Source organism: Callithrix jacchus, chromosome 6, assembly GCF_049354715.1.
Source record: "Callithrix jacchus isolate 240 chromosome 6, calJac240_pri, whole genome shotgun sequence".
Lineage (NCBI taxonomy): Eukaryota > Metazoa > Chordata > Mammalia > Primates > Cebidae > Callithrix > Callithrix jacchus.
The window spans coordinates 137,941,288-137,964,503 of record NC_133507.1 but is presented as its reverse complement, the minus strand read 5'-3'; the positions used below and the strand labels follow the sequence as shown (position 1 = coordinate 137,964,503).

The 23,216-nt window shown below is 38.6% G+C and overlaps 1 protein-coding gene and 1 non-coding gene across 3 annotated transcripts in view; one reads left to right on the top strand and one right to left on the bottom strand.

Moving 5' to 3' along the window:
- XRCC5 (X-ray repair cross complementing 5) overlaps nucleotides 1–23,216 on the bottom strand; it is a 95,103-nt gene that overhangs the window by 71,376 nt on the left and 511 nt on the right. For both annotated transcript variants that reach the window (XM_017973703.4, XM_054257915.2), the window contains exons 2-10: nucleotides 19,959–20,072; nucleotides 16,156–16,339; nucleotides 14,933–14,981; nucleotides 13,615–13,737; nucleotides 10,498–10,689; nucleotides 6,797–6,911; nucleotides 5,093–5,231; nucleotides 2,090–2,202; nucleotides 354–416 (exon numbers count right to left, since the gene is read on the bottom strand). In XM_017973703.4, the coding sequence (XP_017829192.2) occupies nucleotides 354–416; nucleotides 2,090–2,202; nucleotides 5,093–5,231; nucleotides 6,797–6,911; nucleotides 10,498–10,689; nucleotides 13,615–13,737; nucleotides 14,933–14,981; nucleotides 16,156–16,339; nucleotides 19,959–20,072 (1,092 nt within the window). The remainder of the gene's footprint in view (nucleotides 1–353; nucleotides 417–2,089; nucleotides 2,203–5,092; nucleotides 5,232–6,796; nucleotides 6,912–10,497; nucleotides 10,690–13,614; nucleotides 13,738–14,932; nucleotides 14,982–16,155; nucleotides 16,340–19,958; nucleotides 20,073–23,216) is intronic.
- Nucleotides 17,032–17,138, top strand: LOC118154879 (U6 spliceosomal RNA). Its single transcript, XR_004745129.1, has one exon. It is a non-coding gene; the product is annotated as a U6 spliceosomal RNA (small nuclear RNA).

Sequence of the window (23,216 nt, the reverse complement as noted above, 5' to 3'; positions counted from 1 at the left end):
AAAAGCAGTCTAGTGAGTCACTGAAGTGTACGTCCAGGATGCTTATGACAACACAAAATGTCAACCTGACCCTGCCCCTCCTTAATATTTGACTGTGAAATTCCCATACCTAAATGCAGTTGTTCAAAATGTTTTTAATACTTCCTTGGTCTCCATGTCATCGGGTCTTGTGCTCATGCTAACACAAACTTATTTACCATTTCTCCATTTTCAGTTTTAAAGATCAGTGGATTTTCCCACTCCTACTGCAAGAATTCATGCCACTTTAAACTATAAAAGCCCCAAACAACACGCTTTCATAAAATTACAATCCAATTCTGTAGCACTACCTCAAAGACCTGCTGCCAACTCACCTCATCATCTCTTGCTGCAAAGACCTTTAGAACTTGATTTCCCATGAAGAATCTTCTCTGAACCTACAAGAGTAAGAGAGGAAAAGAATTGGTTTTGATCCAAAATAAGTAACATGTATAACTGTAATGCTACATATTGCTAAGAAATTCCATTCAAAATCCTCTTACTGAAAAACATTCACAGATACTAAAACATCTTATTACCTGAAGTTCAATTCAATTCAACACAATAAATATCTGAGCACCGAGCACGTGTCCAACAGTGCCTGAGTATTATAAACACAACAGTGAACAGAATATAATCCTGCCCTTGAGGAGGTTCGATAGATAAATACGAAATTAACTGCAGTGCAGTACTACAGTCCAGGGTTACATGGTGATCTAATGGCATGTAAGGAGAGCACCAAGCCTGGTCATGAGGGGTCAGGGAAGGTTTCTGCAAATGGTGACGCCTAAGTCAAGACTTAAAAGGACAAATAGGAACTAAGAGAAAAGTCTGGGCACAAGTATTCCGGGCAGGGAAAACAGTACAAATAGTAGTCTGGAGTGCTATAAAACCATAGTACATTTGGGAAACTGCTCTTGGAGTAGTACAGTGCCACTGTGTGAGGGGAGAGGTGAAAAATTAGAGAGATTAGCAAAGATCAATCGGATCATGAAGTCTCCTAAGAACAAAACTTAAGTGGTTTGCATTTCCTCCTAAGAGTAGCGATGAGGCACTTATCAGTGAAGTATTAGTAAAGTGTAATATAAATAGTAAAGTGAAGAATTAGAGGGGAAGGGTTGAAAGAAAGAGAAATTAAATAAAAAATAAGGACTACATGTCTCTCCCCACACCCTCTTAAATTCAATTAACTTATCTAGCACAGTATCAAGAGGGGTCAAGACAGCTCTACTAATATCAGATTAGAAAATGAGTATTGAAGAGTTCTGAAAATCATAACCACCAGCACTTATCTACCAAGATCAACTTCTGTCTGATCCATGAAATCTGGAGCCTGGGGTTTATTTTTAAGAACACGCCATGTGTTGTATTGGGCAGTGTTTCTCATACATTTTTTTGTCCTCCCATCTCTAGAGTTGACACATTATAAGCACTTTCACCATAACGGCAATTCAAGAAGACTGAGTCTCAAAGGTATGAGGGTTAGGCCTATATAATTTACATACCCCTCATCTCCACTTCCACTCCCCATTGAAAAACCATCCTATATTTTTAATTTGCTAGACTCATATAGACTTACTTAACAGCTCTGAACCTCAATTTCCTAATGTATAAAATACATACCATGGCAACACTAACCCCCAGACTACATTTTAGAAAAATTAAAAGTGAAAAAAATATACATTATAAATGAAATGACCAGCCAGGCGCAGTGGTTCATGCCTGTAATCCCAGCAGTTTGGGAGGCCAAAGCAAGCAGATCACCTTAGGTCAGGAGTTTGAGACCAATCTGAGTAACATGGTGAAATTCCATCTCTACTAAAAATACAAAAATTGGCTGGGCTCAGTGGTGGGCGCCTGTCATCCCAGCTACTCAGGAGGCTGAGATAGGAGAATAGCTTGAACCCGGGAGGTGGAGGTTGCAGTGAGCTGAGATCATGCCATTGCACTCCAGCCTGGGCAACAAGAAAAAAACTATAACTCAAAAAATAATAAATAAGTAAAATGACCAATCAAAAGCACACCATTTCAAGTAACAGGAAAGAGCTCATTATTTTGTTCACAATTGTACCTGAGAAGATTTACAAAATCCCAAAACAGAGAAGCACTTCCCCTCCGATTTATATTTCATTTGTTCCTCATCCACTTTAGAGAAAGGAACTATATCACTTCCATAGCGGAACCCTGGAAAAAAAGAGAAGAGCATCTGTTAAGCATATGGGGCCTCATTTTCTTCAAGCTGAAATTAGCTCTGTGCATACATTAACAATACACACACAAGCCAGAGCAAGCCTCCATCTTCTATTCCCTGGAATCAGATTACTGCCCCTTGTGATACATGGTGAAAAAGCAGCAGTAGATACACAAACCACATATACAATATAGAGACGATTAAAATCTAATTACATTTTTTAAAGTAGCATCTTTTGCAATCTAGTTACCTTAATGATTACCCAGCCTAAAAGAAAAAATGTGGCAAATATAATGTACTAGTTATCCTCCAAAGATAAACCATGGTTGACTAAAGTACAGCACGATTTGTAAACATAAGAACACATTATTCGGAAACCTAGAGACCCACAGAGAAAAATGCCCACAGGAAATTTTCAGAACAAAATGTTCTCAAAAATGCATTCTGGCGATATGCAATGCCTGACAGAAGAATCTAAAACTCTTCCATTTGGAAACATTCAATTGATAAGTTGCATATTTTTCTATATTTATTTTATTTCTGGGATTTGATTGTATTTTTTTTCTTTTTAATTACACAGGATATTTATATAAATACAGGCTCTTGGCCTCTTAAAAAAAAAAAAAAAAAAGTCCAACCCTGTTCCGTGGCCTGTATTTTATGGAAGATCAAGCCTTTTCAACACACAGTATCTTACATGTTTAAGGGGAAGAAGTAGCATCAAAATCTAAGGATTCTGGCCTTGGATAAATGTAAAGGGAAAGCACATGCATCTTTACCCCAAGACACAATAAAACTTGTATATCCAGGGACAGATTCTGTGATCTAGTGTTTATTTGTTCCTGTTAATTTGTTGATGATATGTATTTTATTAAAAAGAAACATATTTTTATTTCCATGTATATCTTTTTTAAAAAGCTAGTGACAAAACCAAAAATTCCAACAAAAACAGGGAAATGTATGGCACATGATGAAGACTGCTACCAAAACTAAATGTCTGCCTTAACTTATCTCTGTCATCGTCATCTTACTTGAACCATGTGAATAGTGTAACTGTAACTTGAAGGTTCTAATTAAAACTGTTTTATGTTCTGGTTCATCTACTTAAAGGGCACCTAACTCCAACTTTTGTACATGGCAAAAAGTATACAACAGACTACAACATTTAACAAGACTCCTTTGCCCACATGTAAATACTGGTCCCTTAGTTCAAGAAAAAAAAAAACCTCTAGCTGATCAGGGGTTGGAAAGTGGACAGGCAGAGGAACCGCAAAAAGGTACAGGAGAAAAGATGTACTTCTATGCTCTTTATAAACCCAAGCAGTTTTTAACTCTTCCCTCTCCATTGCCCCAGCAATAAATTCCCTTTTTGCCTAAGATAACCAGGGTTGCTTTCTTTGCTAACAACCAAAAGAACTGGCATCCATCATCATCTCTAGATCCTTCTCCTTCCATTTCATCCTACGACCAGTTGTCACATTAATCTTCCTAAAACACAGCCCCAGTGACATTCTACTTTTCAAAACTGTAAGTGGTTCCATTGTTTTCAAGGTTATGCATAAACTCTTAGCCTACTATCCAAAGCCCTTCATTACTGAGTCCAAATGCAGAATAGTATGCAGGCACACAGACTCCGAAGCAGTACAGGCCTTAAATTGAAGTCCTGCTAGTTGTGAGCTGTGTGGCACTGAATAGGTGAATAAGTGTCTTTCAGCCTCAGTTCCCTTATCTATAAAATGGAAATAACATGCTTTATAAGGTGGCTGCCGATGATTAAAAGAGAAAATGCAGGCTGTCCATTAGATGTGACCCCCAAGTACTAAACTGTACATGCTCAATACACCAACCCAACTGGACTACTTATATCTCTGAGAAGTCCCCCTACTTTCCTGGTCTTGTGCCTTTAATTATATTCTTCCTACTATGAGCCAGTCAGTATTCTAGGATCAAATGATTAACCAATGATGAAACCATGATTCTAATCCAGGGTTGATTCCAAAATTCATGTTCTATACTACAGAATTGAATTAAAGAATTAGTAGAAATTGTAGCGTATTAATTACATTCTACAGATATTCCATCAGGAGAAAGGAAAGAATCATAACCACCACCTCCTTTAAACAACCTCCTTCTCCAACACACACAAATACACATAAGATGAGATACAGTGCCACAGAGGAAAATAATCCTTTTCAAGACTTGCAAATCAACATCATACTGGGCAATGAATAGCCTGGCAAAACATTTATCTAAGGACTCTGGTTTCTATCTTAACCATCATTTGGTATCTTAATAATTTTAGGTCTTGAACATACAGATAGCCTCAGCTAGTTTCTAAGTTCTCTGCATAAGTATGCCATCTAGACACACTATTCAATCCAAATGGATATAATATAGGAGTACAACTTTAAAACTCCTATTTAATATGAAGCAATATAATAAATAAAAATAATTTTCAGCCTTTAAATTAAGGAAGCGTATCTGGTAGGATATAAAACCTGAAATTGGCACTTAGAATAATAATCAACATGTAAGTTAAAAATGAAAAATAAACAAGAGAAAACCCTTAGTTCAGCCATATTAATTTAAACATCCTCCTAGCTAGTGAGTTTCAAACTTTAAAATTAAAGCCAAGTATTGAGCACCGTACTTGAGACATTTAAAACTCAGAGATGGAACACTGAGGTGTATTCCTGAGAACCAACCTACCTAAGACTCAACAAACGAGCTCAACGACCTAGGTCTCATTATCCTCTCAAATAGTTATATCTCTATAACTCAAAGAAATAACTCTAAACAAATAATAATACAAACCCCAGCCTGCATTGTATCACATTGAAGAAAATGTCTTTTAGGCAACAGTGAAAACTCTTACTGAAATACCTTGAATAATATCCTCTTTTAAAATTTCAGTTTCATCATCGTCATTTAAGCAATAAACTGTTTCTTTTTGTATATCTTCTTTTTTTAGAGTTTTTGCATCCACAACTGTCCAAGTCTTTTTAACTCTTTCCTGTAGAATCTTACATTCCAGAACACAAAGGGAAAACAAGGAAAGTTAGGATTTCAATTGACAGAAGATGAAAACCTAATATACTCTCTGGCACAGACAAAAATCCAGAACAATTACTCTAGCTACATTATTTTGTTTGCTCATGTCTATTAGGAAAACTATGGTTTATTTCATAACAAAATATACTGGATAACTCTGCATTTCATTTTCTCCTCAAAGGTAATCCACAATTTACCTCAAAGGTAATCCTTCATTTTCATTACTCAAAGGTAATCCACAATTCTTTACATTCACACTTTCCTATACAAAACCTCAGAATGTCTGATATTTTTATTTACTTATTTATTTTTATGTTTTGAGACAGAGTCTCACTCTATCGCCCAGGTTGGAGTACAGTGGCATGATCTTGGCTCACTGCAACCTTCTCCTCCTGGGTTTGAGCAATTTTCGTGCCTCAGTTACCCAAGTAGCTGGGACTACAGGTATGTACCACCAGGCCTAACTAATTTTTGTATTTTTAGTAGAGACGGGGTTTCACCATGTTGACCAGGCTGGTCTCAAACTCCTGGCCTCAAGTGATCTGCCCACCTCAGCCTCCCAAAGTACTGGGATTATAAGCATGAGCCACTGTGTCCAGCCAGACTATCTAATAAAAAGAGGACTACACATTTTATCATAGTTTCCAACAGAAAAAAAAAAAGGAAGGAATATACCTGTGTCAGAAATCAACAAAAATATTTGAAAAGGAAGCCAAACAGGAAACGGGGGAGAGGGTATTCACATTCCTAGGGACACTATTCTAGGCTTTGATGGAACCCAAAATAAATAAAGAACTATCCCAAGGTTGTCAGGGACATATCATATATTTTGGAATTAAGTTCTTTAATACACAAAAAAGCAACTGAATATATAAAAACATGTTTTTGCATATTTATTTTATTTGCCTAAAATATTCCTATATATTTATCTTGAACACTTAAAGGAAAAAGGCAAGAAGGATCATGTAGAGGCACGAATCAGATTCCTACTCAAATTAGATTTTATCAAATAATCACCAAAAAAAACTCATTTTTTTAAAGTGTGCTATTGTATATAATGTACATATATTATGAAATGCAATTTTACAGTAACAACTCAGTTCTTTTTTACATTTCAGACGTTGTTAGTATCAGATCATTCACAATTGACTTAGATGTAACTTAGTCTCCAAAACTGAACTTAACTTTGGTACATTGTCTGTATTTCTGCTATGATATTACAGTGACATAGCCATTTCATTTTCTTTCTTTTTAAAAAAAGAGACAGGTCTAGAACTTATGATTAACAATCAATTATCAATGGAGAGAAAGTAAAAGAGGAGGGAATCAAACTCTATTACAGACAATCCTTTAAACTTCCTCTCCTAGCCTGCCTTTTACATAAAACGCTAAACAGAGATTAAATGAGCAGGGAGAACAGCTAGAAAAGCAGTAATTATGATTCTGAGTAACACGCACATGGACTGTCTTTTCCTTATATACACATATTTATCTGCCTGGTAACATATCTGTTAAAAATGTGTGCCTGCCACTTACCGATTTATAGGCTGCAATCCTTATAGACAAATTGGAGCCAATGGTCAGTCGGCAGGGCCAGTGGATGGAATGCCTCTCAATTTTCTTGAAGACACACAGTTTTCTCAGACTCTCACTTAATAAAAAAAAGTATAAAATGAAAGCAATAATTTTTTAAATGTTAATTTGTGCTGAATGATGCCTTGGTTTTCTAGAATGAAAAGTGAGCTGTTGTTAATTATAGAGAGAAACAGCAGGGGATGGCAGGAAAACAACCACCACAAGTTGGGAGACAGCTAGAGTATGAGTGAGTTGGCTCAGAAGGAAACAGGAGCTGAATTACTTTACTGACAGGAGAAAAACAACAGCTCTATCTTCCTCTTATTCAGTATTTTCTTTCAACTCTGTCAGAGGTTCTTAACATTTTTTTCAGGACCAAGGACATCTCTGAGGATGTAATAAAAGCACATTTACAAATGAGTCTGCACATAATATAAAGGGTTCTGGGAGACTGGGGCAGGCGGATCACGAGGTCAGGAGTTCAAGACCAGACTGGCCAACATGGTGAAACCCCATCTCTACTAAAAATAACAAAAAATAGGCCACGGTGGCTTGTGCCTGTAATCCCAGGTACTTGGGAAGCTGAGGTAGGAGAACTGCTTGAGCTGAGACCAGGAAGGCAGAGGTTGCAGTGAGCTGAGATGGCGCCACTGCACTCCAGCATGGGATACAGAGCGAGACTCCATCTCAAAAAAAAGGCGGGGGTTCACTACCAACTCCCTGAAAACCATGGGCCTGAGGATAAGAACCTCTGCTCTAGAATATCAAAGGGAGTGTGCCATCCTATAATATCACTGCTCACAACTCTATAATTCATTAATTCCAATTCTGAATATTAAAGGTATGTTTTTATATATATATCAGAGGGAGAAGTTAAACAAAGACTATCCAAGGAATAAAGGAATTTAGTTCATATTTAGTCTTAAGGTAAAGCAGGTAACTCTACGTTTCTTACTGGTGGGAAAAGCTGGGGAGAGGTGTAAACACAGTGTTGTGGAGTGCTGCTTCATTTAAACAAAAGTGAAGATCAATCATATTTTCATCTGGCCCCTAATGAAACACAACAGGGAAGGTGATAGGATAGGTGGAATTTGTGGAATTCACTAAAATAAGCAGCAAAGGAATTAATGACAAAATACACTCAAAGCATACAGTCCAGACTTTCTGGTTGAACTCCTTGGTACAGATAAAAAACAGATCTACGAAGTGGTAAGAGAATTATCTCACATTATCCACAGAGTTATGGACAGGGAGGTCTCGAGAGACTCCAATTTTCAGAAATAATTTACAATGAATAAGTAGATGTTTTACCTGACACCCAGCTTCCAAAGCCTATGGTACACCATGTCTCTGGATTTATTGAGGGAGGAATGGATCTGGACAAGATCTAACCTGTCCGACTCAACATTACTAGTCAAAGAGAATCTAAACCTCATGGTCTAAAATCACCATGAGGTTTAGATTCTATTTCAGGGGAAATTCTAAAGATGCATATCTAATACATAAGATCTGAGTAGCAGGGGCATGGTGGCGCACACCTGTAATCCCAGCTACTCAGAAGGCTAAGGCACGAGAATTGCTTGAACCTGGTAGGCAGAGGTTGCGGTGAGCCAAGATCACACCATTGCAGGATCTCTTTGAGATCTGTTTGAGACACTGCATGTCTCTTTGAGACTCTGATCAAAAAAAAAAAATCTGAGAACTGACTCAGTTCTGCAGTACAGCTCAATCTCCCCAAGTAGATGTCAAGCTATCTTCCTAAGATCCACACAGTGCTGTCCAGTACAACTTTCTGCAATAATAGGAATGTTCTATTTCTCACCATGCCAGCCCAATAGACACTTGAAAAACAGCTAGTGTGACTGAGGGACTCAATTTTAAAATGCATTTAATTTTGACTAATTTGAATTTAAATAGCCACATTTAGCTAACAGCTATTGTATTGGATGGCAAAGTTCTGGTCTACATCTTCATGGCAGACCTAAAATCAAAGTAGCTTCAAATTGCTTAAACAATGCATAGTCAATAATTTCCCTGCCTGCTATGCTATGGAAAAATTAAACACACACACACACACACTTTTTAAAGAGTTATCTATATTGTCCTCTAATTTTTCTTTTTCTTTTGAGATGAAGTCTTGCTCTGTCGACCAGGCTGGAGTGCAGTGGCATGATATTGGTTCACTGCAACCTTCGCCTCCCAGGTTCAAGTGATTCTCCTGCCTCGGTCTCTCAAGTAGCTGGGACTACAGACATGAACCACCATGCCCAGCTAATTACTGCTATTGTTAGTAGAGACAGAGTTTCACCATGTTGGTGAGGCTGGTCTCAAACTCCTGACCTCAGGTGATCCACCTGCCTCAGCCTCCCAAAGTGCTGGGATTACAGGGGTGAGCCACGGTGCCCAGCCTAAATTTTCCTTATGATATCATGATTAATATGTTAGCTTAAGGCATTTATTCCCAAATTTGAAAGACAAACTTGGGAACACATATCTGTACATACTGCGACAAGTACACATTAGGGCACGAAACTTTGCCTTACTGGATTCCTCACTGATTCCTACGGCAATACTGTGGGCAATTTCAATTCTGCTTCCTGAATCTCCATTTACCTCTAACTTTTGAAGGCTATACTCGGAAAATCAGAATATAGTTTTTGTCAATTACAGCTCATCAGAAATATTTAAAATGGTCGTTGAGAAAAAATATTTTAAGATATACAGTGTAGCTACTTTTTAAAAAATTTGTTGTTGAATCATTATTTCAATTTGCTTAAGCAGCCTGTATTTTGTGTACCGATTGATAATCTGTAAATAATTCATGAATATCAAGCAGTATTATCACCGAGAATTTGAACAACCCAAGTCATACTGCTATCTAAAGTACTCTATTGCCACTTTTACTAAATTGAACCCCAGAGACACATACTATTCTAGATGACACTGATTCTTCTTAGTTTCTCTGCTCAAAATGCTTGTATGTCCAATTCCAACCAAGAATAAGATGGATAAAGGAGATGGTCTCTTCCAGTCTCTAGCTGGATGGTTGAAAATAGTTTGCTTTATCATTATATGGTACTTTGGGGAGTTCACTTTTGCCTTTCCAAAGCCCATGGAAAATAAGTAGGTTCTGAATTCTTTGCATTGTAGGTTTTTTTCTTTTTTTCTCACCTGATTAAACTACTTTGTGATCAAAAGTTAAAAAAAAATCACTATACCATAATGTGTTACTTTCTAAAACCCTAATCGATGATAGGAAGATACTGACCATCTCAAATCTGAGACCACTTTCTATAATTAAGAATTTTTTTTGTACATGTATGAAAAAAAAGGGCCCAAGAAATGTATCCCAAGCTTGGCATAATGATGAAATCTACTATTTCACCTTTTGCAATTTGACATGTTAATTTCTCATAGTATCTATACATTCCTAAACTTCACTGATACAGGTCCTAGAAATAAATGAGAAATGTATGCCAAGAACACAAACTTTAAAAAGGGTAATTAAAAGTGGGGTACCATTTCTTTAATAAAACTCAGAATATTAAGGAATGACTAATTCAAGAGTTGCCTAGAAGAAGAAAACATTTGTATGACCTCTAATCAAAAAAGAAATTTATGTGGATACAATTAAAATTCCCAGCAATTTTTTCAATTCTTACCTGAAGGAATAAATTTCATCCAACCCATCTTCACCTTCTAAAGATATCATCACCATTTTCACTATCTCAAGACCTTCTTTTTGCTGTTCGGTAATTCCTTTTAGTGGAAAGGAGGGCCCATGGCCACCCAAGAGAAAGGGGCCATCTCCTCTGTCTCCACTTCCACCTTCCTTGTCAAGTGAGAAAGGCAGGCTATTAAAGAAAGATCAACAGTAGTTAAGATTCCAATCCTGTAACTGTTACTCAGCAGGTATGAAAAAATTAGCATATCAGTCAACCTTATCAAACTTCAAATTTCTCATCTGTCAAATGACTCTTACCTATCTTAGCTTATTTCTCCCAGTTTCAAGTGACTGAAATCTTTGATTTATAAAAGGGGAAAAAATCACTGGCCTACATAACCAAACAATTGAAAGGGCAGGGTGGCACAAGGCCTTAGGAAATCCCAGGGTCTCAACTATTCCAAGGATTACTCTCTATTTCACCTTTATTTGTGTTTACCCTGGCTTTACTCTCTCAGACTGGCCTCTTCCACATTGTTATGGCCTAAATGTGTCCCCAAAATCATTACATTGAAACCTAATCACCAATATAATAGTATTAAGACAGAGGGTCTTTGGGAGGTAATGAAGTCCTAAGGATAGGGAACTCATAAACGGAATGAGTGACCTTAAAAAAGTGGTTGAAGGGAAGAGGCTTTTTGTCATCTTTGCCTTTTATGTCCTTCCATTATGTGAGCACACAGTGCTAGCTCTTTTGACATGGGAAGACACAGTAATAAGGCACCATCTTGGAAGCAGAGATCTCTCGGCAGATACCACATCTGCTAGTGCTGTGATCTTGGACTTCCCAGCCTCCAGAACTGTGAGAAATAAATTTGTTTTTAAGGCAATTTCTCATTTTATTTGCTACTCTTAATAGGGCTTTCTATTTACATTTTTTCTTCATATACTTAGCAAATGCAACATGATGTAATTTGCATGTCCTGCATTATTTATTAGATAAAAAGTTTCCAGGGAGCAAAGTGTGACACACAGGGTTTGCATCACGTTACTGCTGTTTCCCTATCATGAACTAGAAAAGGACAAATGACATAGAAGTGAAGAGAAAGGAAGTTATCAGGGAAAAAGAAGTTACAATAACAGTTCTGTCTATTCTGCATTAGATCAGAAACAAGCTTCCTCAGTAGTCAGCAGAAGAAACTTAAAATGATGCCAGGTAAAGTGGCTCACGGCTGTAATCCCAGCACTTTGGGAGGCAAAGTGGGGAAAACACTCGAGGTCAGGAGTTCAAGACCAGCCTGGCCAACATGGTGAAACCCTGCCTCTCTAAAAACACACATGTTAGCTGGGTGTGGTTTTACACACCTGTAATCCCAGCTCCTCGGGAGGCTGATAGGAGAACCACTTGAGCCCAGGAGGCAGAGGTTGCAGTGAGCCGAGATCAGACTGTGCCATTGCACTCTAGCCTGGGCAACAGAGCAAGACTCCAAGTCAAAACAAAAACCAAAAACCTAAGAACTGCTGGGTATGGTAACGTACATCTGTAATCTCAGCTATAAAAAAGGCTCAGGTGGGAGGTTCACTTGATCCCAAGAGTTTTAGGCTGCAGTGAGCTATAACTGTGCCACTGCACTCCAGCCTGGGTAACAGAACAAGACCTTATCTCTTAAAAAATGAAAATAGTAAAAAATATATATATAAAATACATTTATAACTATGTCCAAGGAACAAGCCTGTTCCGAACACAGTGCTTCTTTGAGCTGCTGGTATTTTTTTAGTCCAATTAGAAAAATCAATTGTACATGGAATACACCGAACAATAAAAACTATGAACACTACTTTGTATGCTGGAGGTTTGTAGCACAGGAAGAAAGCTTATTATCCAAGAAAAAAAATACAACCAAATAAAAAGCAAATAAAAGGGCATGCTTCCTCTTCTGCACTTTTCTGTATTGCTCATTGAAAAAATCAGTAGCCCTCTCAAGTAACATTCACAGAAGTACAGTACGCTTCTATCATGTAAAGGCATACTGAGATTATGAACAGGGACGAGAAGCTGAGCTGGGCTTCTGAAGTACTGAGAAAAACCTCAACTGAATAAGAAGTGTCACTTAAAAAGCACTTAATTTCTCTGAAGTACTGTCTTAATAAGTATTGGTTTGATGGGTTATTCTGAACTCTTTTTCCACTGTCCTACAAAAAGGAGATGCTGCTCAGCAGTCTTAGAGAAGACTACTCATACATGCAAAACAAGTTCTTAATGTCCCCTGGCAGGCACTTTAAGAAGCTAAAGGCTTACCACTCTGAACTAGACTTCTTGGCAAAGCTCTCAATTTGAAAAACGACAGAAGATTAATAATTCAACATCCTATACCATCACTCAACTTTCACCAAAAATAGGACAAGAAAAATTAGGTTTCAAATGCACAGGAAGTGTTAGCGTTGTGAAAGAAATTTTTATTAGCAGTGTAAAGGAAATCCTGGAGGGAGAATTCAAGTTATTGTGTGAGGAGGAACTCTCTCCCTAACAGAATGTGCAATGTTTTTCCCCTAAAGTTATGGACCCCATCTCTGAATACACATAAACAAATTAAATTTTATCTGTGTATCTACATCTTTTGGATCTGTAAAGAGTTAAATACAAACATGTTGTGTATTTAGAATGATTCCCAAGTTGGCATTCCTGTCTACCCTAAAACATCCATCCACTCTCTACAGGACACAGTTTTCTAGCGCTGTTTAAGGGGAAAAAAACCCATCAATCTGGTAACCGTTTGGGTAAAGTTTTCTACATAGGAAGGAGATAAACTGAATATCCTCAACGGGTTCTTCTAATTCTGCAATTTTTTGAGTCTAAGAACATGGAAAAATAATCTGCTACTAAGCTCAATTCTTCTGTATCACTGACTTTCATCTCTGTCACCAACACTCAGAACAGTTCCTAGAACACAGAGAATAATCAGCATATGTTTTCTGAGTAGTCAGTCATATGATAGATACGGCCTTGGAACAGAAAGTGAAAATTCCCATAAACCAAGTACTCTATAAGGAAGTCCCATTCACTGTATTAGGAAATCGGAGAATTTGTATACATGCATTATTTTTAGGATCTTACAAGAATTGCAGGGAGATGTCACATTTCTTCAAGCTATGAATTATAATATCCAGCTGACTTTTGCTGAATCGGCTGCTGAGGTCAGTGAATATTTCAATATGCCTCTTCTCAAACTTCTTTCCTCTAAAAGAGAGTTTTCATATTAAGAAATCATTCTCCTGAATTATTTTCTACAAATTCAAATATACGTGGTCACTGAGGAGAGAGGCTTAGCAATGGATCTAGACACAGTTAATAAATGAGATTACATTCTAGTAGTCTAGTTATGTTCTTATTAAACTCATAAGCAACCCTGATATACTTTATACTTTGAACATCTTGGGCAAAATTTCTGAGCATTATAGAAATATGGATTCCTAAATCGAATGTGATTAAAAAAAGATCCCTTTCCAGCCTCCACATAGGCAGAATGTAAACGAAGAATTCTCCCAGCATACTGTAACTTCAGCCTTGCTCAGGTTCACTTTCTAAGCATCCTGCTCTGATTCTATGCACAGACCTTGTGTGGCAAGATGCTGCAGAGGATGCTTAGAGATTGAGAAATGATTATACAGATTTAGGCCTGGGATTTTAGTGCAAATGGTTTTCCTGACAGGCAAGAGGTATGTGTACATGCACACGGGCATCTCCAGGGATACATTTCCAAGGCACAATTATTAAATAATGAATTAGGAAGCAGGCCAGGCATGATGGTTCATGCGTGTAATCCTAACACTTTGGGAGGCCAAGATGGGAGGGCTGCTTGAAGCCAGGAGTTTGAGGCCAGCCTGGGCAAAACAGTAAGACAATCTCTACAAAAATAAAAATTTTTAAATTAGGTGGAATTGGTGGCGTGCACCTATAGTCTCAGCTACTCGGGAAGATCAGGTGCAAGGATCAGTCAAGGTGAGGTTGCTGTGAGCTATGCTGGCACCATTGCACTCTAGCCTGGGTGACAGAATGAGACCCTACCTCAAAAAAAAAAAAATACACATACACAACAAAAAAAGGGAAGTTGATCAGAATTAGTATGCACTTAATATCAATGACATATGGATTATACCACTTAGGATTTTTAAAACTTCCTGGTAATTCAGCTTATGTCTAATAGGAAGTAAACTGAAATAAGCCAAATGTTGTCCCAGAGAAATACTCAGTATAGCCCTTCCTCTTAAAACTTTTAAAAAACAGAGGTTGGACTGAACCATTCAACTCTACAAAACATTTCTGTTACCATACAAACATGCTGCTTGATTAACAATGAATCAAAATACATTCAATACAATAACCCATAGAATTTTTGCAGTTCACTTCCCGTTCTTTTCCTTGGAACACTTACATGGTTTCATGTTGAATCACATCCATGCTCACAATTAGTGCATCCAGGACTCAGCTAGTTAAGGACAGGGATATCACCAGTCTCGCGTTCACGCAACTCTTTTCAGTGAGGTCCACTGTGCTAGAAATTGTGGACACTGAACTTTGTGATGACTTGAAGTACTTGCCTGAGTGTCCTTCTTCCAAAGTTCACTAACATATATTCATACATATATCAAAGTATATATTCTGACAAAAACCACCAAGAAATATAAACAAAAGGTAACTTAACACACTGCATTCATTTCACCAAAAATTATGCCATTTAATAGTATCTAGAACCCATTTTTGGTGGTCAAAGTCCATTCATAAATATGAAGCCATAATGTAGCATTTGCAAGTTGCTCCTAACAGAACAGTGCTTCCCAGTGATCACGATAGCACTACTAATTGATTAGAAAAAGATCAAGAGTAATCCCTTAAAATTAGGGAGCTGTGGAATACACTGGAAATCTCACACTTTGGGAATCAATCAGATTTCTGGCACAAAAATATCTTCAATCCAGAAGAAAGTGGAGAACATTAAGAGGATGCTTTTTTTTTTTTTTTGAGACGGAGTTGCGCTGTTGTTACCCAGACTGGAGTGCAATGGCACAATCTCAGCTCGCCGCAACCTCCGCCTCCTGGGTTCAAGCAATTCTCCTGCCTCAGCCTCCCGATTAGCTGGGACCACAGGCGTGCAACACCATGCCCAGCTAATTTTTGTATTCTAGTAGAGGCAGGGTTTCACCTTGTTGACCAGGATGGTCTCGATCTCTTGACCTCGTGATCCACCGCCTCGGCCTCCCAAAGTGCTGGGATTATAGGCGTGACCCACCGCGCCCAGCTCCAAGAGGATGCTCTTTTTAAAATATCTTTTATCCCCCTCCAAACATTTCTAGCAAGCACCACCAAAACCCTCTGCATATACTCAATAGTCACATATACTCCCTAGATTTTCCCCTTCCTATGCCTCCCAACCTCTCAATATCACCTATGCAGAGAACAGGCAAGTGAGTGGAGGGCTGGAAGGCACCTAAACTGATTAACTTCACATTAAATCCTGTATCACATTACCTTCCCCTCCTCAGACCAAAATATCCCCATATACTCATAGCTGAAATTCTGGGGTGTCTCATCAAACTGCATTACAATTCCCAGAATAAAGGAAATTTCTTAAAGTCTTCCCTGGCAGAAAAAGGATACAGTCAGCCTGTTGAGAACCTGGTTGGATTTTGCTTTCAATGTCCTCCAGCAAATCAAAATCCGGTAACATCAGATGTCTGTGCACTGTGATGTTCTGATACTGATCCCCACCAGAAAGGGGATTGTCAGTGCCATCCGTACCAAACAGGACTAAAGCAATCTCATCCTTGTTCTCAGCAAACACCTAGAGAAAAATACCGTATTAGAACAACCTGAAAGCAATAAAATACCTAACCTTCAGGGAACAGGACCACTATACCTCTGGCATAACCATGGCAGGTCCCTGAATCCATATAGCATTGGGTGAGATGAAACGGGAAACTTACGGACAATGACAATTCTTAGGTTCTGAACAGATTTTTTTAATTGACTAGAAGTCTCACTCTTCATTTCAGCAAAAGTTGGTGTGTGGAAATAGGAGGGTGGTAAGTACTCTTGATGACTTCCAACTAAATCAAACTCTAATTCTCAGACAACCAATCACGGATAATTTGAAAAGATTTTCTTATGTTTGTACAGAATGTCTATCCCTGATTTAAATATCCCAGAGGTTAAAAAAAATTGTGAGATAGCCTATATCTCAGCAATTTCATCAGCAGGCATATATAGTATACCCTTGTGCAAGTATGCAAGGTGACAATAGACAGGAAGTTTACATTTCAGCACTGTTTATAATAGGGCAAAAACTGGAAGCGAACTATCAATAAACAGGAGAATGCAAAAACACACTGCAGAATATTTATACAATGCATTATCATACTCCAGTAAAACTGAATAAATTTGTGCAACACATTATCGACATGAATAGATCTCAAAAAACATAGGCTGAGAAAAGATATGTTGCAGAATTACATATACCATATAAAACAATTTACAGTGCTCGCTTGGGCAGCACATATACTAAAATTGGAACGATACAGAGAAGATTAGCATGGCCCCTGCGCAACGATGACACGCAAATTCGTGAAGCGTTCCATATTAAAAACAAAAACAAAAACAATTTACATACACTTTTGACAGCTTTATACAATACTATTTATGAATATATACTTATGTCCAATAGTATAAAATATACACAGTAATAGCTACCAAAATTCTGAGAAAAGAAGAGAACAAAAAGGGTTAGGAAGGGCCTTCAAGTTTATCTGTAATACTTGATTTAAAGAAGAAATCAAACAAATATGCTAACACATTAGGATTTATAGCATAACTCAATGGGAAAATTGGTTTCCTGTATACTCTCTGTATTTACCTTTTATGAAATCCTTTATAATAATATAAAAACAAAAAATGGTATCTGACACAAAGGGCAGTCCTGTCCCATTCTAATTATTAAGCCTTTTTACACTGATAGGGAGGAGTGCTGTACAGAGAGAGAACAGCATTCTGTCATTCTTAATTTTTGTTGAGTCTGTTTAATCCTTTAGTCTGTAAACAACTCAACTACAATTCCCAGTTGTACCGGGAGTAATGGTGCCTGCTACTAGATTCAAACATTTCTAGCATACTGGCTGGGCGGTATCTGCCGCCTCGTCAAGCATCCATCTTAAAGCAAGGTAATCTCACCCCAGACAAAATCTGTCATGGGAGGGGAGGAAATTCTGAATGCAGTCAGTCTGGCACTAGGTTTTATCCTCCAGCCTTCCTGAGTCTGACTCTTTCTCTTTGAAACAAAAACAAACAAAAAAACACCTATACTCTCGTTACTGGGATGAGTCGGCAGTTCTCCCGAGAAACTCCGGAATGGCGACTCTGCAACAATTTTGGTTCTTGGTCTTCTCCAAGTAAGGAATTCAAACGACAGACACAGGCAAGGTTTAAAGCAGGAGAAAAATTTATTTAAGCAAGGTGAGTTTACTAGAGAAAGAAGAGTACACGAAAGAGAACACAAACGGCAACGCGAAAAATCAAGGGCCTTGCGCCTTTCTTTGTTTAGTTTTTAGACTCCTCCCGCGTCTTTTCCCGGGCTCCTAGTCTCCTTTGTTCCTCCCTCGAGCAGGCCTAATTAATTAACGCATGCGCACTGGCCCTGCTAGGGCTCAGAGGGAGGCCGCAAGCGAGCTGGGGTTACTCGTCATGCGCATGCTCAGTAGAGGAAATTCGCCCTTATTGGTCGAGCGCCCCCAGAGGAAGCTTTTATACCGGTTACATTTCACCATCTTGATCTTTTACAGGGCATGCTCGAAACCTTAGGGATTGTAGCTCGCTCAACTCCAGGTGTTTTCTGTCTGTTGTAAGATTCCTGTAATTCTTGGCGTCAATCATGGCCACTTATTACCTTAGATTGATAGTTTTATGCCCGCCTATCCTCCCCTCAATGAGAACCTAAGAGCTTTGGGGACCCTTTCTTGCCCTGCTCGTCACTTCAGACGGCTGATTTTTAACTGCCTAACCATGGCTTCACAAATGCCCAACATTCTCGGGGGCCCTCTCTCCTGCCCTGCTCAGGTCTATCTTCTCTAACAGCATACTGGGGCACAGCCACGCTACTCGAATTCCACAAACCCAACTATAACCAAGAACAGGGTTAGAGCACCCTCCTTGACACCAACACCTCAAGAACTCCAGGTCATCAGGATTTTTAAAAATCTAGAATAACACGTGGGAAGTAGTAGTGCCCAACGGAAATGGAAACACACAGAAGAAACAGTAAGTGTCCAGGAGAAGCAGCAGTAGACAGTGAATGAAGCAGGACTTCCTGGACTCAGCAAAAGTGGCAGTCATACCAAGTAGAAGGGGCAGAAATGAAAATAGCTAACACTTACATAGTGTTTACAATATTCCAAGCACTGTTCTAAGCACTTTATCTACATTATTTTATTCCTTAAAACAACCCTATGTGACAGGTATTATTTTTCTCATTTTACACCTGGGACACTGAGGCACTGTAGTAGTTAACCTCCAAGGTAGCCACCATCCATTCCTTCTCTCCCTGTATTTGTAGGCCACTCCTTTTATGAAGAGGAGGAGTCTAATTATCCTCCCTTAAATATTATCTAGCCTTAGTGTCTTGCTTGACTAACAGAAAACAGAAACGACTTTCTGGGATTTTTAAAAATAGGTCATAAGAAGCCACATAGGCAGGGTCTTATAGAAAACTCACTCTTGGGATACACCTTAGAACCAGCTGCTTCATGTGACAATTCGAGCTATACAGAAACCACAGGTAGAGGTTCTAATGGATAGCCACAACTGAGCTCACAGCCACTAGAAAGCATCATCTTCCAGCCATGTGAGTAAGCCATTTTGGACATCTGGTCCAGCTGAGCCTCTGGATGACTCCAGTCCCAGGTGCCATCTGATTGCAACTGCCTAAGAGGCCTCAATAGAGAATCACCCAACTGAGCGACCCAGTCATTGAAAGAACCATGAATGATGAGTTTTTAAAATGTTACCTGAGACACTACATTTTGGGGTAGTTGATTACACAGCAAAAGATACCTGAACTAGGCAAAGAAGTTGAAGGACTTGTTCAAGACCACAAGGTTAATAAATGACATGGCAGAGCAAGAATTTAAATCCAAGCCATCTGTGTCTAGAGATTGTGCTTTTAAGCATTACTTTTTACTGCCTCGTTTCTGATAAAAACTGTAATATCCAGTGGAGGGGCCAAAACGAGGGAAGAAAAAATATCAGACTTTAGTGGTAGGGGACTTGCATGTGAGTACATGCAAGGAAACTCCCCAGACTCCTCCAAACAGAGGGGCTGGACACTATAAGGAGGCTGGTATCTTGCATTAGTAGGTAGAGGCAACAAGCAGTTCAAACACGGGTTACAAGCTCAGTGTCAATCTGAAACTTACCTGTCGCTGAACAAACATGGTTATCACCTTCTTTGCTTGTTCAAATGGGGATTCTTCACCAGGAAAAGAGTTACTCATGGTAAAGCCCACATCCATACACAGCACAACAGCTGCCTAGAAACAAAGTTCCAAAGAGTACTTGAGAAAAGAAGTCATAAGAAAAGATTATAAGACTTTCCCTTCCTTATTGTATTCATGAACCTCTGTCAGTTATTTAGGAAAGGTATGAGAAAGGGAAGGGATGTGTCCTACTTAAAGAATGTTAAGACATAAATTTTCACTATGGAAAACCCTTAAATAGTCCTGATACTTTCTAAAAGCTACGAAAGTTTCTAGCAGGAGAGGAATATGCTCCAGGTAGCTGCCACTCCTTTGGCCTGAAGAAACCAATGATGAGCAGATATGAAGCCAACCTACAGGCCAGAGTTAAGCCCAGTTATGTACAATATACATCAGGCAAACTGCAGCTGATCTGCAGACCTACAAACATGAGAACAGATGTTTTCATTGTAAGGCACTAATTTGGGGCATAATTTGTTATGAAGCATTTCTGTTACAACAGGTGACTGCTACAATCGAGATATATGCTAAGAGGTATACCCTGACAATTTGAGTCATTTTATAAACCAGTGATCTAAAATAAAGACACCAAATCTACTCCAGTAGATGACACCGATAACAAATAATACCAGAACAATGTTCCATGATAGAAAATGCAGTGGACACTGAGAGACACAAAAGAAGCATCCATCCACTCAAGACTGGTGGAGGGGATATGAGAGTGGTAAGGGGGCAGAAAAAGTTTCCTGAATGTGGATTTTCTTGGGTGAGCCTTAAAGAATGAGTAGGAGTCAATCAAGTAAACAAGGAAGTTACAGACAGAGGAAGTCACATAAGCAAAGGCACAAGCCATTACATAGCAATCATGTATGTAGAAAATACAGGAAATAAGAGAAACAGAAACAAAAAGGAATACATGTAAAGTTATTTATACCTGGCTTCCGAATTTTACCTGAATACAAGTTGGAAGAGACCTGGACTGATGGCAACTCACAATTTCAGTGTGAATTATAAAATCAATCAACAATGTGATATGACTGTTGCACCACATTCCCTACACCCCTCACTTCATATGCCTAAATATGTTAGTCTGTATCAACAGTATAGTGAATTCGAGAAAGAAAAAGAAGGATCTTCTGGTGAAAAAAGGTAACAGCAATCTGGAGACCTGGGACCTAGTCCCATCTCTCCTACCAATTAGTTCTGAGTCCTTGGGAATGTTACTGTTATAATCTCACTGTTAATAATACTAAAAGGCAGGAAACTGTTGGACTAGATGAGGTTTAAGGTCATTTCTGGAGTTATTCCTTGACTCTGACTGATAGTCTCAGATGTGCTTTGTACTAATCAAACAAACTGAGCAGCTCTGGGCTCACAGTTACCAGGAAAATTAATTACAAATAAACATGAAATGAGCAGGTTAGGGAAGATTCTTAAGAATACATCATGTAAAGAACAGTGGAAAAAAAACTAGATATTTAATTAAGCCAGATGAGAAGAATAAAGGGAACATAACAGTTTTCCTCTCCATCATTTTTTTTTCCTTTTTTTTGAGACATGGTTTCACTGTCCCCGAGGCTGGAGTACAGTGTCGTGATCATGGCTCAGTGCCACCTCCATCTCCCAGGCTCAAGTGATCCTGCTACCTCAGCCTTCCAAACACCTGGGACTACAGATGCACCCCATTGTGCCCAGCTAGTTCTTGAAATTTTTCTGTAGAGATGGGGTCTCCCTATGTTGCCCAGGCTGGTCTCAAACTCCTCGGCATAAGCAACCCTCCCACTTCCGCCTCCCAAAATGCTAGGATTACAGGTATGGGCCACTGTGTCTGGCCTCCTCCCAGATATTTGACAGCTGTTGTATAAAAGGATTGGTCTGCAAGAAAGATAACCGGATTAACAGATGGAAGTCACAGGGAGACTGGTGTGACTCCACACAAGGGATAAAAAATAACATTTAGAAGTGATCAATAAAGAAACTACTCTTTTTTAAAAGTGACCTCTTGACCCTAGCAATGGTTAAAAAACCTGAATGAATTCCTATCAGGGAAGTTATAGATGATTTCTAAATGTGGTTATATATCAGGCAATACATTAAGAGGAAAGATTTTTCACTATTTTATAAACAATGCACTAATATTAAAAGATTTCTGAAGTAAAAATAGATTTGGGGAAAAAAAGGTGCTAATAAACTACAAAATTCCTTTGAGAACGTAAAATGTACATCCCAGTTTCAATGCCTGGGGCATAATAACCTAAAAAAAGAGTCACAAAATATGCTGCTGCACTTATTTGATACACATACATAAAAGCTACTTTTAAACCAGAAAACTCTAGAGAACTAAAGCACTTTTGTCATGAATCAGAGGGTTTCAAATATGGAGCTTCTTGTCTGGAAGTAGAAGAATGGTCTATATATTTGAGTTCCTATCTGGCAGCAGTAAGAAAACTGGGAAAGAGAAACTGAGCAACATAGCAACTCTTCATTTCTATACTGAACCAATAAAGGCTGTTAGAATTTTACTTCCACTCTATCTGCCACAAACAGCTCCTCCACTACAGCTACAAAGTGTTCAGCAGCTGAAGGAGGAGGAACAAAGGAGGTGAGTGGCATTATTAAGAGTTCATGATCGTTTTAATCGACATTTCTCAATGAGGAGTTGAGGGAACTAGGGATCGGTTGCTGGAACTCATATCATGTTTATCTGTATTGATTGAATTAATTCATTAATCCCTGGAACCATATCTCCCTCTAGTGACCCTTCACAGGCAACTACCACTCTTTAATGTTGAAAAAAAAAAAGCTACTTCAAAATTCATTGTAATTTCTGCTATCGATCTGCGACACCAACGGTCATAGATTTCTAGCATCACAGAGATTCTCCAGGGCCCTGAAACCAGACAGTTTGGATTGAAATCCGGATTTCACCACGAAAGGCCCATGGAGACCAAACAGTCCCTTATTCTTCGGTTTTCCCACTTGCAAAATGAGGATAGCTTCCATTTAAAAGGATTGTGAAGATTAAATGAGATAGGAATAAAAGGTTTAGAACCGTGTCTCAGAGTAGGCTTTCAATAAATGCGAGATATTACGTTATTATAGAGATAATGATACGACACTTCACATTTTAAGTTATTTAAGTCACAGATAGTCCCTCTCTGAAGTTTTACAATAAGCCCTGTGGGGTAGTTGCTTTAC